At 45.6% G+C, this 21,955-nt stretch overlaps 1 protein-coding gene across 2 annotated transcripts in view; it reads right to left on the reverse strand.

Annotated features, from left to right (window-relative positions):
* LOC141273798 (zinc finger protein 692-like) overlaps positions 1-21,955 on the reverse strand; it is a 165,180-nt gene that overhangs the window by 94,910 nt on the left and 48,315 nt on the right. For both annotated transcript variants that reach the window (XM_073686159.1, XM_073686160.1), the window contains exons 4-6: positions 4,953-5,690; positions 4,098-4,313; positions 3,895-4,021 (exon numbers count right to left, since the gene is read on the reverse strand). In XM_073686159.1, coding sequence (XP_073542260.1) covers positions 3,895-4,021; positions 4,098-4,313; positions 4,953-5,690 — 1,081 coding nt within the window. The remainder of the gene's footprint in view (positions 1-3,894; positions 4,022-4,097; positions 4,314-4,952; positions 5,691-21,955) is intronic.

Genomic DNA, 21,955 nt, shown 5'->3' on the forward strand with positions numbered 1-21,955 from the left:
TAATATAATATATATACCGCATTTTTCAGACTATAAGGCGCACTTTTTTCTCCAAAATTTTGAGGAAAGTGGGGGGTGCGTCTTATAGTCCGATATACATAAATACTGTGGCTGTAGGTGGTGGGGGATGTGGGGGAAGAGACAGCGGTGGAGTAGCGGGGCACAGGAGGCAGCAGCAGCAGTGTGTGGTGGGCTGGAGGTGAGATCTCTGAGCTGTTTGTGACACACATGATAGAAATATGGAGATTTCAGATTTTCTGGTGTGAATTCCTTTGCTAAAGGACATGGATGCTGAACTCTAAGCCAGGTGGGCTAAACAGCACTATTGTATGGACTTGTTATTTTATGTTTTACCTTCTGCCGGACAAAGGCTGTATTTACCTTCTCTTGTGATGTGATTTATGAGGACTGCAATAAATGAGCCGTACTTTAAACAGAAATAGTTCCTGTGACTGCCTCTTTAAGAAGCCAAATGAGTCGATCTACTACACTTTTACAAACAGGTGCACACAAGTATACTAATTACACATAGATAATAGTAAATCTACACATTTTATCACTTAAGATATGATGTCCCTCTGGCAGGTGCCTTCTTCCATCTTCAGCAGCTCCATCCCGGTGTCACGCAAGGTGTTGGAAAGACTAAGTGCAGCACGAAGGGAAAAGGGGGAGGAAGCCCAAACACTAGGGAAAGGGGGAGTGGAGACCCCTAGGCAGATCTAATATCACCCTGCCTACCCACTGTCCCCATATAGGTTCCACACCCATCGCCGAGCAGAACCCTAAACCTTGGATGACCCTAGAGCTAGGTCCTAGATAGGGAGGGGGAGGGGTGAGCACTAGTCAGGCCCCACTACAATCTAAAGACAACAAGGTAGACAAACAAAAAGGATAAACTTAGCTTGAGCAGACACCAGAGGAGTAATGCCAACTGTCCTCCAAGGGCACCAGAGAAGAAGCTAGCTGACTGCCAGTGCTCCAAACCTGTACGTAGAAGTATCACTGGCAATTACCTGGAGCAAACAGAGTGTTTTTAACTCCCAGGCAAGGGTGTGTCAATCAGCAGCAGGAGGTAGGTCGCTGCTAGGTCCTAAAGGCAGAAGGATTAAGAAGGTAATGCCAAGCGCAGTGTCCTTCTACAGCCAGATCCAGAGCAACTCTCAATTACACCTAACACACCTGTGACACCCAGTGGTCTTGTGTCCATCCATTAGCAGCACTACTGGCCAGATCTCCAGCTGTCAGCCAGTCCTGTCTCCTACCTCTGATAGCTGCAGGGAACAGCCTCCGAGCAGTCAGTGAGTCTGACACTTCTCCTCCTGCCTCCTGAGAAGTTCTGACAGCAGCCTGATCCACGTGAACATCGGCCATCACATCAACCTCCCTTCCCGCCCTGTAGCCACTTACCACCCCTGCACTGAGGGGGTTTTATTGGGGAGCGGCTGCAATGGCCATTCAGACAGCATTCACACTGCAGCCACTGCTTCTGAAAGGGCCAGTGCAGTGGTTTTCCAATCAAGCCCCCTCAGTACAGGAGGTGCAGGTAGCTACAGAGGGGGTAGAGGGAAATTATATGATCGCTCATGCGAATATTGATCAGGCAGTTCATTTCTCAGGAGGAAGGAGAGTTCGTCAGATCTACTGACTGTTCTGAGGCTGTTCAGAGCAGCAGTCAGAGGCAGTGAAGAGGCAGGAGACAGGATTGGCTGAGAGCTTCAGCCATACTTACCGGGCCTGTTGTCATCCTGCCCTGTGCCTGAACGACGCTGAGAAGCCAGGGCATGTCCAGGAATCCTGTGCTCTGCATTAAGAGCCAGCGGCAGCATAAACTAAGAGGAGAGAAAGGGGGCCCCGTCTTACATATTTTGCAGAGTGCACACCCCTGTGTCACGGCGAATGACTCAGGTATGGGCCTACTTCCTCTCCTATTAGTGTAGATGCTGCAGAGGGCTCTATGTGAGAACAGGTCATTTCAGCAGCTGATCGGGCCCCCTCTTCTTCGGGGCCCCTGTGCAGCTGCACCGGTGGTATGTCCGCCTCTGTTCTTCTCTATATAATCGAAAATTCAAAAGCTCCCATCAAGATAACTCACGTAAATCAGAGTCAATACGATTATATCTCCGATGATCAGGTCTGAGTACATTCTCCTGAGAGGCATGATAAATCTCAGAGCAGTCTAAGAGATGGAATATAGCTTTAAAAGGCACTGAAACTCCCAAAGACTATGGTCAGATGACCTCTCTCCCTATAAACGGTGACTACTAGAAACAGTTCAACATTGCTTGTCAGCCTTTAACTCGATTTCCAAAGGCACTAAGATGCCTGATGACATTATCCAAGCCCACGTTAGAGATTCCCTAAATAAGTTGAAGATATATTTCTGTCATAATTACAGACTGATTTTCCTCCTCAATGTGAACCTAAAATTATTCTAGAAAATTTTAGCTACCACCTCTCAGGGATCAGACGAGCTTTATGCCCACACACGAGGCCAGAGATAACAAGATCAAGGTCAGTAAATTAATCCATTAGGATTACTCCTGTCTCAGCTACATTCCTTTACTCTCTTACCACAAGTCAGTAAAACATCACTTAATGCTGCTAGAACCTGCATTCCAGTTTTGTGGAAATACGAGAATTAACCCTCACTAAAACTCTGGCCTTAGAAAGTGCAGGTGATGTGGATGGAAGACCTTACAGCATCTATCTTCGGGAACCAGCCTTATTGGGTTCCATTTCTGGAATCTGCCAAATACAAAGCTCTACTTTTACAATATGTATTAATGGCTAATGCTTCAAAACTTGCCCTGCCTTCATTGACACCCTTACCTGTCCCACCCGTCCCCTGTTTTTCTTACTTTCTCTTAATACAGCATCTAATACAAAGATCAAATAGGCAAGTGGCATTATGTCTTAGCTGTCTTCACCTGAAAATGTTGTAGTTCGATGTAGCCTGTCTTTCTCTTTTCTTGTCTTTATGAGGATTCTTTCACTGATCACATTGTAATGTTATTGACACATTCACATACCAGTTTAAAAATAAAAAATGTAAAAAAAGAAGTAAATAACCATACAGATGTGAAAATCCACAGCATGTGATCACTTTCATATTGCTCTAATTGAAAACCCAATTCACGTGTATTACATTATAAGTTGCTGTGAATATGGGGTGCAAAAAGTTGCAAATTTGTGACAAAACAGAAATGTACCAAAGTCTGCAACTTTTTTATTTCAGTATTCTGGCGTAAAGTCTATAATACATTCATCCCAATAAATACAGAAAAATTGTACTTTTAAACTGTCGGACTTTATTTAAAGGGAACCTGAAAGGTGATACATTCTGCCCAAACTGCCACTGGCTGTACGATCACAGCCAAGAATGTTTGACTCTGAAACGCTGTGGTGTTTCAGAGAAGAATATACTTCTAATAGCTGCCGAGCCTCACTGAGCAGTAGTTGGACAGGCAGGTCCCCGGCGGCTTCTCCCCGCCAGCTGATAGTGACTGTCAAGCCTCTGCCTACACGTGCTTATCAGTCACTGTCAGAGGGCGGGGAGAAGCCACCGGGGACCTGCCTATGCAACTAGTGCACAGCGCGGCATACATGGCTGTGATCATACAGCCAGTGGCTGAGAAATGCCGCCCACGGTTTGGACAGCTTGTATCACCTGTAAGGTTCCCCTAAAAGATGGTCTGAAAATTGATAACAGAACTTAGAGGGTCTGTCCTAACAATTAAAAAAAAACTTCACAATGTAGGATTCTAGAAAGAAAGTGTTCTAGTGATTGCTGGGGTCCCAACTATCATCTATCACCTGCATTCTGAATTATTGCTAAATGTTTTTCTTGGCAAATCTTTTTATGTATGTAGTTTTTACATGGCACAGTTGTGTTACCCTTCAATGTTCTTTGAAGGTGTCTTTCGTCTGGAAACATCTTCTGTTAAGGACTCTTGGACGTGACATATTATTTTTGACAAATCTGTGTTTGAAGCTGATCCATCAAGTACATCCAAATCTTGGCCTACAGAGAGACATTTTCTTTAGTGATATTTTCATTTTCAGACATACGTATGCTAGAATTTTTGAGTTTTCCATACCTTTCTCATCACTGTCAACTCTGGTCAAACTGGTAATGTGAGCTTTTGAATGAGATACTTGTTCTTTCACATCTGCTTTTGTGCAACAAGCCCTGCTACTACGCGGAGACCTTCTGAAAGGTATGGATGCTAATGGTTGCTTTGGTTCAGTCATTATGGCTTGTTGGCAGATCTGTGATAGTTTGTTACGAGTTCTTTGATGTCTGCAAGCTCTGCCTAAAAGGAGATTTAAAGAACCAGAAGATGAAATTAAGCAAGTTGATATTTGGAAGGACCTTCAGACATAAAAAGCAAAAGAATAGGACAAAACACACTAAAAGAACAAAGACTAATCAAGTGAATGCATCACCTAGATTAGTTTTTACTGATTAAAACCAAATACCAAAATGAAAGAAATATTTTTTCTAGTCTCATTTTATTTTTGTGTTATAGATTTTTTTAAATTTAATTTTCTGTACACAATTGGGACAGCCATCCTGCTTCGGCTACAAAAGCAAGAAGGACATATAAAACACTAGTCTGGAGATAAAGCAGTGCTGAGGTAAGCTCTGACCATGGTGTGATCCTGTCTTATCTGTGTCCAGCTTCATAACTGATCCATATCCTTCATTATAACCCCACTACATGATGATAATGAAAAATCATTTCTAAAGATCATGAGACACATATTATAAGCAGGAGGCAGCCTATTATAAGGCCTAATGGCCAATAGGAAAACTGCAAGATTTCAAAATAATTTCTTAATATAGAAAATTAGATAAAAACTTTTAGATACCTTGAATATAAAAATCTGATTTAAACAATGTTTCATTTTCTAACTATGAATTCATTTGGGAATGTCACTTAAGTCCTTACCAGAAATTAGAGTTTTAGGCTTCTTCTTGATAAGGTCCATGGAGATGCTCTCCTGAGTATCTTCAGAAACCTCAACATTTTGAGGCCCTGAATCTTCATCTTCATCCTCTGTGTCTCCATCCTCTACTGAGGGAACTAGTATTTCGTGTCCTATACTTTGGCACAGACCCTCATCGGTTACTGTTACTTGGTCCTGCTGCTTTTCAGACACACTGCGTTTCAGTGACCATTCATTTCCAGGGGTCATCTGTAGTCTGTCTTCTGATGTTTGCGCAGTTATTCTCACGGTATCATTATATTGCTCAGATTGAACATCAACACAACTTATAGGATTCCTGGACTGGTTCTCATATAAGCTTTCTTGTACAGCAGTGTCGTGTGGTTCTATCTCAGCTCCCTGCAGGCTTATTCTGTTCTCCGAATTAATCACTGGTCCGTCCTCTATAGTTCTCTTAGACACATTCTCCTGCCCCATAGTACTGTTTTGGTCCATGGATGAAAGGTCTGTAATATTTTCTTTAACATTATTACTTTCAAGGGCTGCATGTGGATCCCAATGAAACTGATGATCTTTTTTGCAACCCCACAAAAAAACTGGTGTTTCAGAGTCCACCACTGAACATGGTTGTGCCAAAATGGTGGGGAGAGAATTGCAGTTTCTGCCATGTTGGTGACATAAGAAAGCCAGGTGATGAAGAGAAGGAACAGGTACAGAATGCAGTGTAATTGGTTTTGGAACTATACAAAAAGAAAAAAAAAAAGAAAAAAGCTAATTAGAAAACCGGTATAGCAAGATGATTTATTCAGAATACTAACATGTTTGCATGATTACTTCTAAACACAAAAAAATATAAATATTAAGGGAAACATCTTTGCATAGGATTCAGTTTGCTTTAAGATTAATGCATTAATGACAAAGCCTATTTAGGGCACATCCACATTTTTTTAAAATCTAGCATGTGTCACTTTACGTGGCAATAATTCTGGAATGCTTTTACTTATTAATCCCTTCCTAACATTGGACATCCTGATACGTCCAATGTCAGGGTCCGTATTTATGATGCCGCACATGAGCTGAGCTTGCATCATACCTGATACCTGATAGATAGTGACTGTCTTATACAGCAAGCATCTGCCTCAAACAGCAGCAAATGCAACTAAACTCTGCCCACTGCTGTTAACCCCTGACAACTGCTGACAGCGGCATCTACAGCGTGCGGTCCGTGGGGTGCACCATTCCACGCAATTTAAGGGTTTCACAATGCGATCACCGAGTAAAGGTGGGTTGCGATAGCAGCTGGGGACCTGCTGAAGACCCTTACGCCTGCTAAGATAGTGCTCCTATGAAGACCAGTCACAAGATAGCCTTCATCAGAGAAAGTGATATTTGCCACATACTGTAATTCCAAGGTATGGCGGTATATAGTATAGGCAATCAGACTACAGGTTCAAGTACACAAAGAGGACTAAAAAATAAATAAAAAAATAGATTCATAAATTAATTTTTTATATATAGGTATTTATATTATATATATATATATATATATATATATATATACAGTCATATGAAAAAGTTTGGGCACCCCTATTAATCTTAAGCTTAATGTTTTATAAAAATTGGTGTTTTTGCAACAGCTATTTCAGTTTGATATATGTAATAACTGTTGGACACAGTAATGTTTCTGCTTTGAAATGAGGTTTATTGTGCTAACAGAAAATGTGCAATCTGCATTCAAACAAAATTTGACCTGTGCATAAGTATGGGCACCCTTATCATTTTCTTGTTTTAAATACTGCTGCCTACTTTTTACTGACTTACTAAAGCACTTTTTTTGGTTTTGTAACCTCATTGAGCTTTGAACTTTATAGCCAGGTGTATGCAATCATGAGAAAAGCTACTTAAAGTGGCCACTTGCAAGTTGTTCTCCTGTTTGAATCTCCTCTGAAGAGTGGCATCATGGGCTCCTCAAAACAACTGTCAAATGATCTGAAAACAAAGATTATTCAACATAGTTGTTCAGGGGAAGGATACAAAAAGCTGTCTCAGAGATTTAACCTGTCAGTTTCCACTGTGAGGAACATAGTAAGGAAATGGAAGAACATAGGGACAGTTCTTGTTAAGGCCAGAAGTGTCAGGACAAGAAAAACATCAGAAAGGCAGAGAAGAAGAATGGTGAGATCAGTCAAGGACAATCCTCAGACCACCTCCAGAGAGCTGCAGCATCAACTTGCTGCAGATGGTGTCACTGTGCATCGGTCAACTATACAACGCACTTTGCACAAGGAGAAGCTGTATGGGAGAGTGATGCGAAAGAAGCCGTTTCTGCAAGTACGCACAAACAGAGTCGGCTGAGGTATGCAAAAGCACATTTGAAGAAGCCTATTTCTTTTTGGAAGAAGGTCCTGTGGACTGATGAAACCAAGATTGAGTTGTTTGGTCATACAAAAAGGCGTTATGCATGGTGGCAAAAAAACACAGCATTCCAAGAAAAACACTTGCTACCCACAGTAAAATTTGGTGGAGGTTCCATCATGCTTTGGGGCTGTGTGGTCAATGCCGGCACTGGGAATCTTGTTAAAGTTGAGGGACGCATGGATTCCACTCAGTATCAGCAGATTCTTGGCAATAGTGTTCAAGAATCAGTGATAAAGTTGAAGTTACGCAGGGGATGGATCTTTCAGCAAGACAATGATCCAAAACACCGCTCCAAATCTACTCAGGCATTCATGCAGAGGAACAATTACAATGTTCTGGAATGGCCATCCCAGTCCCCAGACCTGAATATCATTGAACATCTGTGGGATCATTTGAAGAGGCTGTCCATGCTCGGCGACCATCAAACTTAACTGAACTGGAATTGTTTTGTAAAGAGGAATGGTCAAAAATACCTTCATCCAGGATCCAGGAACTCATTAAAAGCTACAGGAAGCGACTAGAGGCTGTTATTTTTGCAAAAGGAGGATCTACTAAATATTAATGTCACTTTTCTGGTGAGGTGCCCATACTTATGCACCTGTCAAATTTTGTTTGAATGCAGATTGCACATTTTCTGTTAGTACAATAAACCTCATTTCAAGGCAGAAACATTACTGTATCCAACAGTTATTACATATATCAAACTGAAATAGCTGTTGCAAAAACACCAATTTTTATAAAACATTAAGCTTAAGATTAATAGGGGTGCCCAAACTTTTTCATATGACTGTATATATATATATATATATATATATATATATATATATATATAATAGTGATGCAGTGACGGGGATCGTATACGAGGGACGGTATATATCCCCCAGAATGTGTACAGAGACCTATTAAATCCATTGGAGTGCATTGCAGTCATAGACACACCTGCAGCTGCAATGCAGGAATGAAGGTGAGCACTGACCTGGTCAGGCTATCTGGCTAAGGCAGATTAGTAAAACCCGGCAGGGCCTTCATTTCTTGGAGGAGGCTACAGGAAGGCAGTGGGGCGGCCTCCTCACTCCAACCTGGGTTTTCCAGTTGCTCTTGCCACAGGTGCTTTAACCCGTTCGCGACCTTGGGATTTTCCGTTTTTGCATTTTCGTTTTTTGCTCCCCTTGTTCCCAGAGCCATAGCGTTTTTATTTTTTGGTCAATATGGCCATGTGAGGGCTTATTTTTTGCGGGATGAGTTGTACTTTTCAACGCCATTACTAGTTTTACCATATCATGTACTGGAAAACGGGAAAAAAACTCCAAGTGCAGTAAAATTGCAAAAAAAGTGCAATACCACAGATGTTTTTTTTTTATTCTTTTTTACCACGTTCACTGAATGCTAAATCTGACCTGCCATTATTATTCTCCAGGTCATTATGAGTTCGTAGACACCAAACATGTATAGGTTCTTTTTTATTTAAGTGGTGAAAAAAAAATCCAAAGTTTGCTAAAAAAAAAAAAAAATGGCGCCATTTTCTGAGACCCGTAGCATCTCCATTTTTTGGGATCTGGGGCCGGATGAGGGCTTGTTTTTTGAGCGCCGAGCCGACGTTTTTATTAATACCATTTTGAGGTAGATCCGATGTTTTGATCGCCCGTTATTGCATTTTATTGCAATGTTGCGGCGACCAAAAAAACGTAATTCTGGCGTTTAGAATTTTTTTCTCATTACGCAGTTTACCGATCGGATTATTATTTTTTTATATTGATAGATCGGGTGATTCTGAACTCGGTGATACCAAATATGTGTATGTGGGGTTTATTTTTTATTATTTTATTTTGAATGGGGCAAAAGGGGGGTGATTTAAACTTTTATATTTTTTTAATATTTCTAAAAACATTTTTTTCAAACTTTTTGCTTGCTTCTATAGTCTCCATAGGAGACTAGAAGCAGCACTTGTCTGATCGCCTCTGCTACATACAGATGATCAGCAGATCACCTATAAATAGCAGAAATGGTCCTGTGCTATGAGCGCCGACCACTAGGTGGCGCTCATAGTAATCTTTACATGACAACCACTGGTGTCTGCTGCAGACCCAGGGTTGTCATGACCACCCATCGGTGACCCGCGATCACGTGACGGGGTCACCGATGGGCGGGGCTAATGCAGCGCTTCCGGCGCGGCGATGTTAAATGCCGCTGTCAGAGATTGACAGCGGCATTTACCATGTTAACAGCTGCAGGTGGATCGCGATTCCACCCGCGGCTGTTGCGGGCACATGTTAGCTGTAAGAATCAGCTGACGTGCCCGGTTCAGTGCGGGCTCACCGACGGAGCCCTCACTGAACCGGGGGTGCTGGCCTGGGGCGTACTAATACGCCCTGGGCCAGTAAGGGGTTAAAAACCCTGCATTAAGGATTAGTGTTGTTCAGTGTTGGGACCTGCTAGGAACGTAGCAGGAAAGCTTGGCGGGCCTGTGTGTAGCTGAACCCACGCCTGGGAAGGCTCTGCACCAGTCAGGCTCTGAGCGGTCCGGCGCAGTCGTTGTTATGGACTGACCAGCAGTTCATAACAGTTTGATTTAAACTGTGTTATTACTCAATGAACTTAACTTACAAAAAAAGGAGGTTCTTAGCGCATAAATTGGCCAATTCATGTGTGCCCATCAACCGCTGCAAGGTGACCTCCCATCTGATGGGTACTACTCAGTCTACATGCCTCTCTTGGGCTACAAGCCTATAACTATGGACAGAACATGTCACTTCTGGGCTGAAACACCAACAATTTAAATGGGCTGGTAGAATAGAATATACATCACCTGCTGGTTAAATGGGGGAGTGCAAGGTCAAACAGGAGGCAGTTATCACCTGCACAGTTTACACTGTGTTCCAAATTATTATGCAAATAATATTTTCTCAGATTTTCCCAAATTACCTATATGAATTGCAGTCATTGTAATTTTCCAGTCAAATAACTATTAGAGTACAATTGAAAGGTTTTTGTACAAACTGCCTATGATAACAGTATATTTAAAAAAAAAAAAAAAAACTCAAACTGCACTCAAAATGCATGTTCCAAATTATTATGCACAGCAGAGTTTTCAACCTTTTCATTTTAATAAAGAACAAAAAAATGGTCATTTTTGAAATTATAAGCATTAGCAGGTTATTACAAACTGAAATCAAACAGTTTTCAACTCAAAACTTTATTCTAGGTGATGTTACATTTGCACATAGGACCCCTTGCTCGAAAGGAGCTTCTGAACTCTCTCGTCCATTGAATTTGTCAGGTTTTGGATGGTTTCTGCTTCAATTGTTTTGCATGAGGACAGAATACCCTCCCAGAGCTGTTGCTTAGATGTGAACTGCCTCCCGCCATCATAGACACTCCTTTTGATGATGCTCCAGAGGTTCTCAATGGGGTTGAGGTCAGGGGAGCATGGGTGCCACACCATAAGTTTGTCCCCTTTTATGCCCATAGCAGCCAGAGATGCAGATGTGTTATGTGCAGTATGAGACGGGGCATTATCATGCATGAAATGATCTTGCTGTGGAAGGCACGGTTCTTCTTCTTGAACCATGGAAGGAAGTGCTGTTTGAGAAACTCAACATACATTATGGAGTTCATCTTTACCCCTTCAGGGATCCAAAAGGGGCCAACAATCTCTCTCCCCATGATTCCAGCCCAAAACATTACTCCACCTCCTCCTTGTTAGCGCCGTAGCCGTGTTTGCATGGGGTGTCCATCAACCAGCCATCCTCCACTCCATCCATCTGGACCATCGAGATCATTTCATGCATGATAATGCCCCGTCTCATGCTGCACATAACACATCTGCATCGAACAAGGGGTCCTATGTGCAAATGTAACATCACCTAGAATAAAGTTTTGAGTTGAAAACTGTTTGATTTCAGTTTGTAATAACCTGCTAATGCTTATAATTTCAAAAATGACCATTTTTTGTTCTTTATTAAAATGAAAAGGTTGAAAACTCTGCTGTGCATAATAATTTGGAACATGCATTTTGAGTGCAGTTTGAGTTTTTTATTTTTTTAAAAAATATACTGTTATCATAGGCAGTTTGTACAAAAAACTTTCAATTGTACTCTAATAGTTATTTGACTGGAAAATTACAATGACTGCAATTCATTTAGGTAATTTGGGAAAATCTGAGAAAATATTATTTGCATAATAATTTGGAACACAGTGTAAATCAAATGTTTTTATTGTCTTTATGCATTTTGGCCATAATGGAGTGCTGCTGTGCTTTCTTTTTATATATCTTATTCAGTTTCTGCAGCTTGCACCTGTTCACATTGGGATGTGCTGGTCAGTTCTTTTTACATATTACTATAGGAGGTGGTAACTGCCCCCTGTTTGACCTTGCACTCCCCCCATTTAACCAGCAGGTGATGGTCCTGGCTGGCTCAGGATTCTACCTACGGTGCGCGCAAGGGGGCTGGCACCATAGTCAGTATGCAGGCTGTTGAACGGCGCCCCTGCCTGGGAATTGGCAACTCCAGCGTGACGCAGATTGCCCGCAGTAGTATGGCTGCCGTGCCCATGGCGGTCACATGACTTGATCAGGAAGTGCTGGTGTTAGGCGTCGGTCTGGTGCTAGATTTGAAATGGGTCCAGGACATTCTGTGGTCTCCCATTTCAGTCCAGCCAGGGCTGATGCTGCTGAGCATCGCCGTCAGCCTCAACGCCTAGCTGGTCCACGAGCCGTACAGATGGTCTCCCAGGTAGTTGTGCCTAGCAATGTTAAGCCTGGGTTGCAGAGGGAGACAGGGCTTGTGGAGTCTAAGTCCAGGATTCGCCACACTGAGCATGTATGTGACCTGGCAGATCATGATTGGTGGTTTGGCAACAGCCTGATGCGGTGACCTGGCACCGTCTGATTGGTCCACGGGTGGCGTCACCAATGGCGCGTCGGTGGGCAGGGCTTAGTCTTTAAAAGGCCCGCCCACAAACATGGCGGCGTGCTCCGATCATTGAGCATGATGCTGTTGTGTGGACGACTGTGCTCCACGTGTAGTTTCCTCAGGCAGGTCTAGTGAAAGTAGGCAGGCTAGTGAAAGTAGGCAGGTAGCTTCGCCTTGAAGTCTGGCTCTGTCAGAGGGGGTCGCCTTACACCCCGAGCAGCCTGCAGACGTCCTACTCCCTGTAGACACCTGTGGACCACGTGGAGAAATACTCCTCTGTCCGGTAGCACGCCGGCAGAGGGCACGTACCCGTCGGCGTGAGTCACACAGGCATCTTAGCGCCAACTCCTACTGCGTAGCGCCTGTATCGAAGACAGGGCTACTGCTTTTCCCCCGGTCGCACGTCTCCCTGCGGTTCTTGGAGATTGTGTGAACCGCTGAAACCCGCTCCGTGTGCTTTAACACGGAGTGGTTTATCAGTTAAGTAGGTGCTATCCCAGACGCTCTTCTCCCGTGCAGTTAACGGAGATAGAGCGAACCGCTATACCCGTGCAGAAACACGGAAGGGTTTAACATTTAAGTTTGTCGCTTTCCTTTCCACCCGGAAGGTGTTCTGCAGCAGTCCACCAGGCTGCATCGTGGACCCCGGGGTCGGTTGTGTTCCATTATATTAAAGTTGTTTGCAACCGCCCTCCTAACAGCTGGTCACATGTGATCAGGATGCCGGGGGAGCGTTGATTCGACTTGTACTACATCAGGTGATGCGCCTAGAGGGCAGTCGCACCTGGTAACAAGGTTGGGGGGGGGGCGACTCACCCGGAAGCAATTTTAATTAAAAAGAAAAGTGGAGCAGGTGCAGCTATAAAAACGATCAGGCACCATGGCTCTGAGCTTCCTAGTAACTTCTGCCCCCTATTGCAAAAATGGAGGCAGAGCGTGAGCAGCAGCCACCGCCATCGCCATCACAGAAGAAGGGATTTTCTTAAAGTAAAGCCTTTTAATAAGACTTACTTGTGGTTACATAGTTATATAGGTTGAAAAAAAGACACCAGTTCAAAAACGGTTCAGCTTTTCTCCACCACTAGGTTATTTATAACCCACAATGCTATTTGTTGTGAGAAAAGTATCCTGCCTTTTATTAAATGCTGTTATAGTATCTGCCATTGCTACCTGTTGCGATAGGGCATTCCACAGTCTGATTACGCTACTGTAAAGAACCCTTTCCTATTTAGCTGCTGGAATCGCCTTTCCTCCACATACAATGAATGCCCCCTGGTTGAATTCTTGTTAATTAGAATTTTGTAAACTAAGGCTATGTTCACACACGTTGTGTTTTGCTGCGTATTTTGCAGCAGATTTTTATGCAAATTTTCAGCTGCATCTTGCAGTACCAGCAAAGTGTACAAGAAACCAGAATTCTCTGTTCACACATGTTGCTTTTTCTTTGCTGCATATTTTCTGCCTTGCTTGCATTTTTAGAAAATAGAGCATGTCACTTCTTTCAGCTTTTTTTTAAGCGTTTTTTAACCCATAGGAAGTAATGGGTGGTGAAAAAAAACGCTGAAAAAACACATCAAAAACGCAGTTACATTTTTTTAAGAGTTTTTGATATTAAAATACGTGTTCTATTTTGTGATTAACCATCTTGTCTTGGTCACTGCACTGAGATGGTTGTTTGTATTGGGAGAGTTTAAATAAATTAGTGATGTGTAAAGTGTAAACATTAGCTGAGCTACTTGTGAGATTGAACAATACCTGTGCCCCATTGAGGTGTGAAATTGAACAATGCCTGTGCAAACTGAATGGCAGATCCCATAGTGTGAAAGCAAATAGTGTCATACAAACTCAATGCATTGCCAGTACCTAAATTATTCCTGAACAATACACCTCCCCCACTATTCCAAAACCAGAATGAGATTTTTTTTCACAGAACTTTATGTACATGCATGAATAGAGACAGAAGGACAGTGAAAAAACGCATCAAAAAACGCAGCAAAACCTGCATTTTTGACGCAGCTGATTTCCTGCCAGAGATAAGTTGTCAGCAGATTTGGAGCAGATTTAGCTGCAGAAAAAAAACGTGTGTGAACATGGCCTGAACTATAACTTTGCTCTTAAAAGTTTCAGTAGGGTGTACTCATTTTTGCAACATGATCTTAAATGAATTTGTTAGGAAAATTACTTTTTTGGTTGTACAAAATAACAAAACTTGTTTGTAATCAGTGGCAAACTGTATTTTCTAGTATGTTATGCCATAGAAAATGTTGATTTTGAAACAAAACTAAAGATTTTCTGACAAATCTGTTGGGAAGTACTCATTTACGAATATACCTATTTGAAAAAATTAAAATATAATATTGACCGCTGCTCGCCACCCGATGTATGGTCCTCTTCTGACATCGGGCACGTTGCCTCTCTTCGCAACGTCGCAATATTATGATGCACAATGACCTCTGTGGCCTGTCTTGGAGATGTGGTGCGGGACGCCGAAAAGAAGAGGACTAGACAGTAAGTAGTGGGGCCCCCAGAGAGATGAGTATTTATTTTTTAACCATTACTTCTCTTTACGGCCACCCCACTGCTCACCATCTAGTCTTCTTCCTTACATCTTGGGGTGTGGCGCATCTCCAGCCTCTTCACTAAGGGCCAGGACTTACAGTCGTGTCTAGGCCTCTTATGTTACAATGTTAACATCGCAACCTTATGACACGTAGTGTCCTCCAGGGCTTGGACACAGACAGAAATCCTGGACATGCAGAGCGCGAGATGGCAAAAAATGAGGTGAGTATGTTAGGTTGGTTTCTTGTTTTGAACATCCTACATTCGTAACAAGGGGTGATACGCAAGTCAGATGTACGCAAGTCAGGGACACCATTTAGTGCAGCCATTTGTGTCCTTTGTGGCATGTCATTTTTTTTTTCTTTTTAATTCTGCCTTCTTAGATCCATAACAATTATATTTTTTTGTGGAATGAGTTGTAATTTTTTCATTTTAGTTTTTGACTATTTTTATTAATTTTTAAGCGGTTAAGAATTGAAAAAAATAGCAATTTTACAATTTATTGGATTTTGTTCTTTTGGCTTTCATTTTTATGATGTTCACTCTATTTTATAAAGAATATGCTTTGTTTTTTTTTGGGCTCATTAATATAGTCAAATGTTTGTGTAGCACCCTGAGGATTCGGCTGCTACAGGGGTATTGCACCTCAACCCAGAGGTGTGATATTCCACTCCCGGGTAAGGAAGGAGTGTGGAACTGAGCTCAGATAGACTGCATGCACTACATACATCCCATTCCAGAGGAGCAGGCCGACGGTACTCCCACTTAGAAATGTGCAGGTACAACCGAGCCTGTTCCTGGCTGGAGTGGGAGGGGGGTGGTACTTCCCATGTAGTGTAGGGGCAGATAGGGGGAGCAGTCTGGGTAGTGATAGGAGCTCATTGGGTGCTGGTCACCTGAGCTCACACATAGAGGGATATATAAGGAGGGCACCAACTTAGATCAGGGTCAGACGCTGAGAACAAGTCAGTTGGAGAGGAGAGAGAAGGAAACAGCAGCCCTGGAGAGAGAGAGAGGAGAAAGAAAGAGAAAGACCCAGAGGGGGAAGACTGAAGGGACCCAAGAACCCAAATTAGAGCACCGGGTGAGGAGTCAGCACAAGGGTACCGGAACCCAAGCTGGTGGGGGCAAAAACATCCCTAGCCAGAGACCGGAGACCGTGGGCAGTGTCTGTCACGGTCACCCACTACATCCACCCTGAAGGCATACCACATGGAGGGTCAGGGAACCTAAGGCCAAGGGTTGCCCAACAGAAGGCCCGAGGGAGCTGGACCTAGGTGGATCACTGGTGGGGACGGCTGAAGAAAGGACAGAGGGAGAGCTCAGGGCCACGCTCCGGACTTGTTTGGGGGTTGGCTGGATCCAGGACCTGGTGGACGCAGCACGGCTCGGGTGGTCACTAACAGCTGGAGTGACCGAAACATCAGCAGTAAGTAAACTCCCTTAACTGCACAACCCGAGTCTGTCTTCATTGCCGGCTGCACCGCACCACCACAACCCCCATCCTCTGCGCCTGTCCCCTCTGAGGCTATACCCCTCCCGTTGGGGGTTATCCCACCAAGCTGCACATCCACCATCAGCCTCAGCGGACCCTGCTGCAGCGGCGGCCACAGTGACCGCATCACAACGGGTGGCGTAGTCGACATAAAAGAACTTTAATAACATCTGTAGGACTGCCACATAACACTTAGCTTGACGCCCTGGGCACGGGACCGGGTCACAGCCGCTCGGAGACTACAACCCCCCCCATCTGATCCGGTGCCGGGTATTCCCCTCAAAAGGAATATGTCCCAGGGGGCGCGTCAACTTTGGCGTAGTCGGCAGGATTACGTGCCCGCAACACCCGGGTACTGCGTGCCTGAAGAAAAGTGCAAGTTTACCTCAGAAAGAAGTCTCCCGCCGGTTCCGGAGGGTCCACGCCATCGGACTCCATCACCAGTCGTTTCCCGCCGATTGTCCGCCATTTCCAGCTTGTTCCCGCCATCTGCAGAGTTTCCCGCCACTGGGCGATGCTTCCCGCCAAAACCGCAGATTTCCCGCCTTGGAAGAGCAGCGGACGCCATTATGGGCGTGCCAAAGGAGGGCAAGAGGCCACATCCCATCGTGGGCCGGGACAGAAAATGGCGCCAAAAGTGGAAACCGCCCCCACCAACGGAGACTGTGATGCTGGAGGTGTCTGTCAGCGTGAAAGAACTCCCCCTGGAGCTGACAGTCACCGAGTTGCCCCGGGACCGCCCTCGAAGTGGGAGGAGACGAAAGAGAAGAGAAAAGATGGGTGTCGCTTGGAGCAGTCTAGAACGAGCGCACCCGGAGGCAAGGTGTCCAGAGCGAGAGCACCCGGAGTCGAGGAGAGGAAGAATAGACCCGGGAATGGAGCGGCAGCAGCGCAGCACCGGCCCGCTGGCCAGGAGCCTGCAAAAGGAAGAAAGAGGAGAGCAGAGCAGCACCGACCCGATGGTCAGGAGCCTGCTGGAGTCAACAACCCCGCTAGGCTTAGCGGAGATCCTGGCGCAGCTTCCCCGAGATCGGGAGTGCGCGCGGAGTGCCCTGGAGGGCCTCGCGGGAAGGATGGCCCGAGTGCAGAGGGAGATCCTGGCGGAGTGGGGCCGGGAGATGGCCCAGCAAGCTGGAACCCGTCCACGGAACCCGCTCCCTTGGAAGAAGACACCGACTGCCTCTGCGGATGACGCGGGAGGACCCAAGGCCGGAGACGGCGCAGAAGAGGGAGCGAGACGCATGGCAGCAGGTAAGGGGGACGCCTATACCCCATACCGGAAGACCGCTTATCTGCCCCAGCTCCCCGTCGCAGAGCCCGAAGGTCCCCCGGCCGTACCCGAGACCGCCATGACACCGCCACCGACTAGGCCCCGACCGGAAGCCGCCGTCGCGACCCCGGTGACGTCACGCGTCGTGACCCGGAGCGTGGCGAAGGAAGAGGAGCCTCCGGCCTGGTCGCAGGGCCTAGCGTTTCCGGGCGCCGCATCCCCAGCAGAGCCATCTACCTCCGCGGAGCCTCCGGCCTGGTCGCAAGGCCAGGTAGCCCAGGGCGCCGCCGTGTTAACAGTTCCATTTACCTTCCAGATGCCCCCGGCCTGGCCGCAAGGCCTGGGTAACCTGGGCGCCCCCACCATCGCGCCCGCACCCGAAACACCAAGGGTGCCATATCTGGGAGAGGACCCCTTCAGCCAGCTAGCGTGGCCGGACGGGCGGCCTTTCATCTGGCCCGAAGAATTCTTGGAACTGGAGCGACAAAAGAAGTTAGGTCCCCTGTGTGAGCCCCTGATTCCGGCTCCAAAGCCCGTGACTCGGGTCTCGCCTCCACTAGAAGAAGCCCAATTCGTGTGGGACCCCACGGGAGAAGATTTGATGGGGTTCACCGGAGAGACTCGGGCAGCTGCAGCTGAACGCACAGAGTGTTGCCGTCAACAGCTGGCAGAGTTTAAGAGAGAACGGGAGGAGAGGCGGGTCAGAGAGCAATGGGCCCAGACCCGCAGCGCGGAGCAAAAGAGTCGGACCAGAAGGGACCCCTGTGCAGCAAATCGTCCCCGTACCATCGGGACGGTAATAAAGTTTAATGCGCAGCATGGGTGGGGCTTCATAAAGGACCGGAACACCATGGGTGACGTCTTCGTTACCCGACGGGACGTCGAGTCCCACCTGCCAGAGGGTCACAAAGGCCGTGACCTCTACGTCGGTGACGAGGTAACGTTCACCCGGCACAAGTGTGCCAAGGGACCTTACGCCCTCCACGTGCATCGCCTGACAGAGGAGGAGTTGCGGTGTAGGGAGGAGGAGCCAGAAGACCCGAACGGGTTCAAGGCTAGAAGGTACTATGACTGAGATAGTACAAAGGACTGTATATAGTTACCTGTCGGGGTACCCAAGTAACCGTGGCTGCTTTAAAGTTTAGTCCCCGTTGGGACCAGTGAACAGTTTAACCCGTGTGTCCCCTACCCAAACCAGGCTGAGGACTGTAAGCAGCCATTCCCTTCCCTCTACCTGGCCGAGGACTGAGAGCGGCCAACTTCCCCTGTATATAGTTGCGCTTCCTAAAGCGCCCCCTACCGGTTTTATAGGAGAAACCATTTTTCTAGAAAGACTGTCGCACTTTTCCCGGACACACGTTGCACAGTGTCCGGAGGAGGAACCTGAAACCAGAGACGACGAGAATGTTTATATGAAAAAGTTTTATATATATATAATGTTTATATGTTTTATATGTTCAGATAAAAATTTTGTATGTTTTGGTGTTTGATGTCTTACAGCCCGAGGACGTGCTGTGATTTACCAGGGGGGAATGTAGCACCCTGAGGATTCGGCTGCTACAGGGGTATTGCACCTCAACCCAGAGGTGTGATATTCCACTCCCGGGTAAGGAAGGAGTGTGGAACTGAGCTCAGATAGACTGCATGCACTACATACATCCCATTCCAGAGGAGCAGGCCGACGGTACTCCCACTTAGAAATGTGCAGGTACAACCGAGCCTGTTCCTGGCTGGAGTGGGAGGGGGGTGGTACTTCCCATGTAGTGTAGGGGCAGATAGGGGGAGCAGTCTGGGTAGTGATAGGAGCTCATTGGGTGCTGGTCACCTGAGCTCACACATAGAGGGATATATAAGGAGGGCACCAACTTAGATCAGGGTCAGACGCTGAGAACAAGTCAGTTGGAGAGGAGAGAGAAGGAAACAGCAGCCCTGGAGAGAGAGAGAGGAGAAAGAAAGAGAAAGACCCAGAGGGGGAAGACTGAAGGGACCCAAGAACCCAAATTAGAGCACCGGGTGAGGAGTCAGCACAAGGGTACCGGAACCCAAGCTGGTGGGGGCAAAAACATCCCTAGCCAGAGACCGGAGACCGTGGGCAGTGTCTGTCACGGTCACCCACTACATCCACCCTGAAGGCATACCACATGGAGGGTCAGGGAACCTAAGGCCAAGGGTTGCCCAACAGAAGGCCCGAGGGAGCTGGACCTAGGTGGATCACTGGTGGGGACGGCTGAAGAAAGGACAGAGGGAGAGCTCAGGGCCACGCTCCGGACTTGTTTGGGGGTTGGCTGGATCCAGGACCTGGTGGACGCAGCACGGCTCGGATGGTCACTAACAGCTGGAGTGACCGAAACATCAGCAGTAAGTAAACTCCCTTAACTGCACAACCCGAGTCTGTCTTCATTGCCGGCTGCACCGCACCACCACAACCCCCATCCTCTGCGCCTGTCCCCTCTGAGGCTATACCCCTCCCGTTGGGGGTTATCCCACCAAGCTGCACATCCACCATCAGCCTCAGCGGACCCTGCTGCAGCGGCGGCCACAGTGACCGCATCACAACGGGTGGCGTAGTCGACATAAAAGAACTTTAATAACATCTGTAGGACTGCCACATAACACTTAGCTTGACGCCCTGGGCACGGGACCGGGTCACAGCCGCTCGGAGACTACAACCCCCCCCATCTGATCCGGTGCCGGGTATTCCCCTCAAAAGGAATATGTCCCAGGGGGCGCGTCATTTGCATTGCATGATCTCATCATGGGAGTGTGGTCAAGTTACAGAGATAGTCCCCCCAATCACTATTGACTGCTGCATCTAAGGGATTGAACAGCCAATGGCAGGGTAATAGCGTACCTTGGCTGTTGTGGATAAGCACTCATTCTTTTTTTTTTTTTATCTGGTTTCTGTTTTTGTTTTTTTTTCTGACTTAATTTTTTATTCTGTTTTCTTTACATGAATTTGTGGCAGCTATTTTGCCTGAGTATCTTCTGTGGACTAAAGAAACAGCAGTTGAAACTTACAATATGTTTTGTACGATAAAATGCACTTTTTAGTAAGGAAAAATCTAGCTAAAAAAAAGTCTTTGGGTATGTGCACACGATCCTTTTTAGCATAGCTTTGAACGCAGCATACTTGTGCTGCGTCCAAAGCGCTGCGCGCAGGTGAATCCGCATGTGTTCACTGAACACATGCGGATTCACTGCATCCTATACATTACACTGATATAATTTCTCTTGCGGAGTGAGCCACAGGAGCACTGAGACGCATAGTGGGCATGGGATTTCGTGAAATCACGTCCACTATGCTCCAACATCTGGCCGCTGCGGATTGCACGCAGTGTTTACTGACCGTGTGCATGCACCCTTTATCTTGTAGTCTCTGATCAAGGAAAAGTCGACATGGCTTCCTTCCCAATCATTGAGAGAACTATTTTCTCTGCTCCTTCCCCATACTGATCTATTCGATGAGTGCAAAGCTGGAAAGAAGGCCACCAGGACCTCCAAACTACTAAATTGCATGAATGCTGCTGATCCTAACTAGCAGAGGTACCTTTCAGGCCATGTGATCAGGCATATATTTGGAAGCAACTATAACCCCTTAATGACCGGACCATTTTCCATTTTTGCGTTTTAGTTTTCTGCTCCTCTTGTTCTCAGAGCCATAACTTTTTTATTTTTCGGTCAATATGGCTATGTGAGAGCTTATTTTTTGCGGGACGAAATGTAATTTTGAACGACACCATTGGTTTTACCATATCATGTACTGGAAAATGGGGAAAAAAATCCAAGTGCGGTGAAATTGCATAAAAAGTGCAATTCCACATTTTTTTTTTTTTTTTTTTTACCACGTTCACTAAATGCTATAACTGACCTGCCATTATTATTCTCCAGGTGATTATGAGTTTGTTATGTGTTATGTGGTGAAAAAAAAATCCAAAGTTTGTTAAAAAAAAAAAATGGCGCCATTTTCTGAGACCCGTAGCGTCTCCATTTTTTGGGATCTTGGGCTGGTTGAGGGCATTTTTTTTGCACGCCGAGCTGACGTTTTTATTGATACTATTTTGGGGTAGATCCGATGTTTTGATCGCCTGTTATTGCATTTTATTGCAATGTAGCGGCAACTAAAAAAACATAATTCTGGAGTTTTGATTTTTTTTTCTCGTTACGCCAATTACCGATCCGATTCATTATTTTTATATATTGATAGATCGGGCGATTCTGAACGCAGTGATACCAAATATGCGTATATGCGATTTATTTTTATTGTTTTATTTTGAATGGGGCGAAAGGTGGGTGTATTAAACTTTTATATATATGTATATATATATATACACATATATATATATATATATA

The sequence above is a fragment of the Phyllobates terribilis genome, unplaced genomic scaffold (assembly GCF_046119375.1).
Source record: "Phyllobates terribilis strain yellow unplaced genomic scaffold, ASM4611937v1 Scaffold_5__5_contigs__length_657084704, whole genome shotgun sequence".
Classification (NCBI taxonomy): domain Eukaryota; kingdom Metazoa; phylum Chordata; class Amphibia; order Anura; family Dendrobatidae; genus Phyllobates; species Phyllobates terribilis.